The sequence below is a fragment of the Triticum aestivum genome, chromosome 1A (assembly GCF_018294505.1).
Source record: "Triticum aestivum cultivar Chinese Spring chromosome 1A, IWGSC CS RefSeq v2.1, whole genome shotgun sequence".
Taxonomy (NCBI): domain Eukaryota; kingdom Viridiplantae; phylum Streptophyta; class Magnoliopsida; order Poales; family Poaceae; genus Triticum; species Triticum aestivum.
The window spans coordinates 500,168,943-500,174,004 of NC_057794.1; the positions used below are offsets into that span (position 1 = coordinate 500,168,943).

The 5,062-nt window shown below is 46.2% G+C and overlaps 1 protein-coding gene across 1 annotated transcript; it reads right to left on the reverse strand.

Annotated features, from left to right (window-relative positions):
• Window positions 1-236: 236 nt before the first annotated feature.
• LOC123161091 (putative F-box/FBD/LRR-repeat protein At5g44950) lies at window positions 237-2,327 on the reverse strand. The gene is made up of 3 exons (XM_044578973.1): window positions 1,284-2,327; window positions 1,067-1,201; window positions 237-929 (listed from the first exon to the last, which is right to left on the reverse strand). The coding sequence occupies exons 1-3, from the start codon at window positions 2,229-2,231 to the stop codon at window positions 504-506; spliced, it is 1,509 nt and encodes a 502-aa protein (XP_044434908.1). The 5' UTR covers window positions 2,232-2,327; the 3' UTR covers window positions 237-503.
• Window positions 2,328-5,062: the final 2,735 nt, after the last annotated feature.

Genomic DNA, 5,062 nt, shown 5'->3' on the forward strand with positions numbered 1-5,062 from the left:
TTAAATGGCACAGCCATCCTTTGTCACTAAATCTATGATCACATACATATAGTAACTGCTGGTGTTACCATCTTGGAATACAAGGCCAAACAGCAAAGAAACAAGGACAGCCAACTAAACATAACAGATTAAAACTACTCCCTCCGTCCCACAATATAAGACGTTTTTGCTAGCTGTTTTAGCTTGCAAAAACATCTTATATTGTGGGACTGAGGGAGTAGCATCCAAGCCCAATAGAACAGAGAAAATACATCATGCAAGATATGAAACATGTGCTTAGACACCATCTCCTTTGTCCTAGTAAAATCCTCAGTGGGCCAGAAAACATTCCATCACTAAATGAAGTAGAACGCCGGGACAACATCATAGGCTAGATACAAAAGCTTGGGCTTGTAAAGAAGGCAATACAATTTTCAAGATGGGCATCAACTACATCATAGAAAGGCTTGGAGGCTTTACTGGCTAGCACCACAGGTTGGTGGTCTTGGCAGCCCAAGTTCTAATTAAATTTGGTATATAGCATCTTCTAGACCCTTCTCTTCACACGTTGAGCATCCGCTGGAGGGCAAGTCAAAGGGGTCATCCATTGACAAATCATGGGTATCCCTGTTGTGTGTGAAATCATCGCTAGTGCCACATCTCATTTCAATTCGAGCATCTGGAGAAGCTCTACTTGTGACTCGTAGCAGGCTGAGTTGATGAGCAAACCATCCGTGCTGGCGGTGGTAAGGCAATGTGATTTTCATTTCCTCTAGCCCTTTTGTATTCAGAACAAAGAACCTGGCAAAGTCAACATATGAACTCTTGCTGCCGACATAATTCTTCAACACCACTTTTTTTAGATGAAGCTCAAGACATTCAATCGGGTCCAGCGGGTCATACTTCCGGGCATTCATATACTCCCCTGGGTCGTCTGAAGGTAACCGGAACTGGAGATAGAGAGAGAGAAAAACAATACAAAAAAAAATTGCCAACTGGTTAGCAAGACAATAGACAATGGCTAGATTACACGTCAATCAAATGCTTATTTTGACATTAAAAGCAAGCGACAATGTTTTATACTCACAATGACATACAACTTCTCCAAGCAAGGGAAGCACTTGAGGAAGTTAACCACTGCATCCAGATTAGGGCCAGTAGAGCTGAGAGCCAAAACCCTCATGGTGTGCATTTTGGTTGTCAAACTGACAGCAACCCCTTCCTGCAGAACAAAGTGCAAACATAAGATTAATAGCCTGCACACAAGAATGTCAAACGCAATTGATGAAGGCTGCTGCTGCTACCTGAATAATTGAACTTCCAAGTTGGAATTCGGGTATGACTTCAGACAGGAGCATACCGAATATCTCCAGTTTAGGCGCGCAGATTATCCGGATGACCACTTTGCTGCCCGTTGAATTAAGCGGCAGCAATCTCTCAAGGCAAGGGGCGTCCTCGATGACTAACTCTTGCAAAAAGATACCAGTGCCTCCATTCCACCAGTCGACGAAAAATCCCAAACTCCTAAGAGTTTGGGAGCTGATGCAGAGGCGAGCAATGCCCCGATTTTCCTTGAGCTCGAGGCTTTCCAAGGCAGAGCAGCCAGAGAGCAAGCTCTGGAGAACGTCCTCCGAGATGATGACCTTTTTCAGGGTCAGCTGCTCGAGGCAGGGGAACTTGAGGGACAGCTGCGCGATCGAGTTGGGGAAATGGAATCCGTGGAATTTGGCCACGAGGAGAGTGGGCGAGAATCGGAACGCCGACAAGGACAATGGACGCCGGCCGAGCCAGAACATGCAGGTGAGCTCGAGCTCCTGCAGATTGTCCAGGGATTGGGAGCTAAGCCAGCCATCGATCTCGTCGCCGCTGCAGTCGGTGAAGAGGCGGACGGAGAAGCGTCGTGCGGGGCCGGTGTGCTCGGAGAGGATCTTTGGGATCGAGTCCTGGTTCTTGAGCTCACAGTCCAGCGCGAGGTTCAGAGGAGCGGAGCGCCAGATCGGACGCCACCGGCGGGAGAGGACCTGCGTGCGGGCGCCTTCCTTGGTGGGGAGAAGAGACACGATGCTGCCGAGGACGGCGTCGGGGACTCGGGTGATGTGATCGACGCTCCCCACATCGACATGGTCGCAGCTGCCACTCCCCGGTGGATCTTGGTCGTCGATCCTACGCTTCTTGGAAGCTTGCAGTCGATGCCGCAGCAGCTGCAGCAGCCTCCTTGCCCGCCGCCGCAGCAGTAGCAGCCGCGAAGCCATGGCTGGCGGCTTGCCGAGACGCCGTGGGAAGTTGGGGAACGGGGAACAAATCCAGGGATTGGGAACCGAGGGTTTACTATCTCTCTCTCTCTCTATCTCTTTTTTTTTGGAGAGAAATAACCGAGGGGTTTACTCAACATCGGCCTATTTGGCTACGGCTGATCAATCTGCCGCCGTCCAAATAAATTAACGGTTTGGATTTGTCTATGTCGTGGGCGATAATAAAAAATGAAATGGATAATTTGGCTCCGACTTACTTCTCTGGGCACGTCAAAGAATCAAAAAGGCAGATGAGTCCCTGCAAAGAAAAAGGCAGATGAGTGACATGGGAAACTTTGGTTCACAAAGCAAAACAGAAGGCTTGATCTTTTATTTTTGCTTCTTTTTAAAATTTAATTTAGATATAAAATGATTTCAATCGAGCGGCCAATTGCACACTTGCATTGGCCGCCTCGACTTTTTCGTCTCGGGCCCTTGCTGGCTGGCCCTACATAAATCTTTCCCCTTGCCTTATCATTATCTATTTGTCTACCTGATTGATCCCCATCCTTCATCTCTCTTACCTCCCACTCCACGTCATTGTCACCTCCCAAACCTCGTTCGTGCCACTCACCTCCTCATCTCAAGGCCGTCTATCGACCACCACCCGTTAATCTTGGCACCACAGGCTGTCGCAAGGGCGTTGCCGTGTTGCCGCACCCTCGAACCAACGTGGTGCAAGGGGTTGCCCACTGCTGCAACCCACAGGACCATTGCGTCCTCATCGGATGCAGGTTAGCAATGCACTGCGAGAAGTGAAGCGGGTTGCTACTAGCAGAGATGCTTGGTGCTGCATGCGGCACCCACACTTGTTGAGAGTCGACTGACGTCCACTGCAGCGGAGCCCAGGCGCACAAGCTTGACTGTCAGTGTCACGAGCTACAATGACAATGTTGCAACCCCAACTAATGATGTTGTGATCGGTCCGCGTGACCTAGTCGGCGATGCTGCGGACGGTTGGTGATGGTGCGGCGAGCGGCCGGCCAGGATGCAATGACGCTGATTTGCATTGATGTTGCGATGGCGAGACTGTGGTGTTGACTTTGGCCACTGGATGCTGCGAGCGGCACAACTGATGATGTTGCATTTGCAAGCAGCCAGGCCAGCGGCAGCGTGGCAAGTCATCAGGTTGTGTGGCGGGGCATGGGTGACGGTGTTGCGTTTAAAGCGGGAAGGAAGCTGTGAGCAAGTTTTGTCGTTTGCATGCACAAGATCCAATGTTTAGACCGTAGGTAATCCTACGGCTTGCAAGGTGGCCCATATAGGTGGCATCTCTCGGCCTTTAATTTACCGCTTCCGTTTCATATCGTTGCTATTTTCACAACTTGTTTGTATAAATGTACAATAGCTGGATTTTTCAGAAGAAAATACTCTTTCCTTTCCAAAATACAAGGTGTCCTAATTTTTCAAAAAAACAAACTTCTTAAACTTTGATCAAGTTCATTGAGAAAAATACTAATACATGCAATATCAGATCAGTACCATTAAAATGGTCACGAAATATATTTTCATATTTTGAATGTATTGTAGATGTTGATATGTTTTGCTATAAACTTAATCAAACACAGAAAATTTGACTTGTAGAAAAACTGATGCACTTTACATTTTGAATAGGAGGAAATAGTAGGACATTTTCGCAGACAAGATGATCTAAACTCACTTATCTATATACAGGTTGGGGGTGTCACCAAGACGTGCATCAGAAAAGATAGTTTTAGAGCAAGAAAAGGGGATGACTAACCAGAGACAGATTAAGCAAGCCGGGAACTAGAGTTCAGTTCTCGATGCTGAGCTGACACAGCATTTGGCCAAAAAAGGCTGACGCCTTGGGGGTGCAATCTTTACAAGTCCCTACTTCTACTGCACTTGTACATAAAACCAGACAACAATATTTGGTTGGGTAAACAAACAGGATGTAGGTACATCACTTGTTGGCATAAACGTGATTTGAGTTGAGAATAATTATAATAGGCGGCTGCAAATTCTGAGTTGTATCTATAGAATAACTAACTAGCCCGTTCCTACTGCGAACACTAATACATATCCTCCTGGAGACAACAGCTCCAAGTGTGGAACATCAAATTTACTAATAGTATGAACTAAGCAGCTGACTAACACTAGCTGCTGCATAAAAATGCCTTCCCTGGCGATGCACACGGCAACAAGAAACTTTACTCATCTGATCAGTGAGCACAAAGCAACTACAGGAAATAGCACAAACGCCCCGGCAGGCATTGCCACATCTCATGGGTACTCTTACCTATCACAAGTCTGATGATGATGCAACATTGTACACTTGTTATTCTCTTGTTGCTGTTAATACAACGAAACAGAAAATAACTATTTTTGGCTTGATGATGCTCAAGACTTGGATAGAAATAAATATGTTCCGGATGATAGCTCGCTATTTTATTTTATTTTTTGAGTTTTAGAAATGGACTGTCATCTTCAGCAAAGAAACGAGGATTACTTCCTAGACATAACAGATTAAAAAGTACTCCCACCGATCCAATATTAATTCTCACAAACTTAGTACAACTTTGTACTAAATATGTGACAATTAATATGGATCGGAGGGAGTAGCATCCAAGCGCAACAGAACAGAAAATAAACCACTAAGGAACCCCATCAGGCGCAACAGAACAGAAAATAAACTACTTATGAACCGCTTCAAGCATGATAGAACAGAAAACACATTATGCAAGTTCAGATTTCAAGCATGAACTTAGACACCACCTCCTTTGTCCTGGTACAATTCTGAGTGGGTCACAAAACATTCCATCGCTTAATGA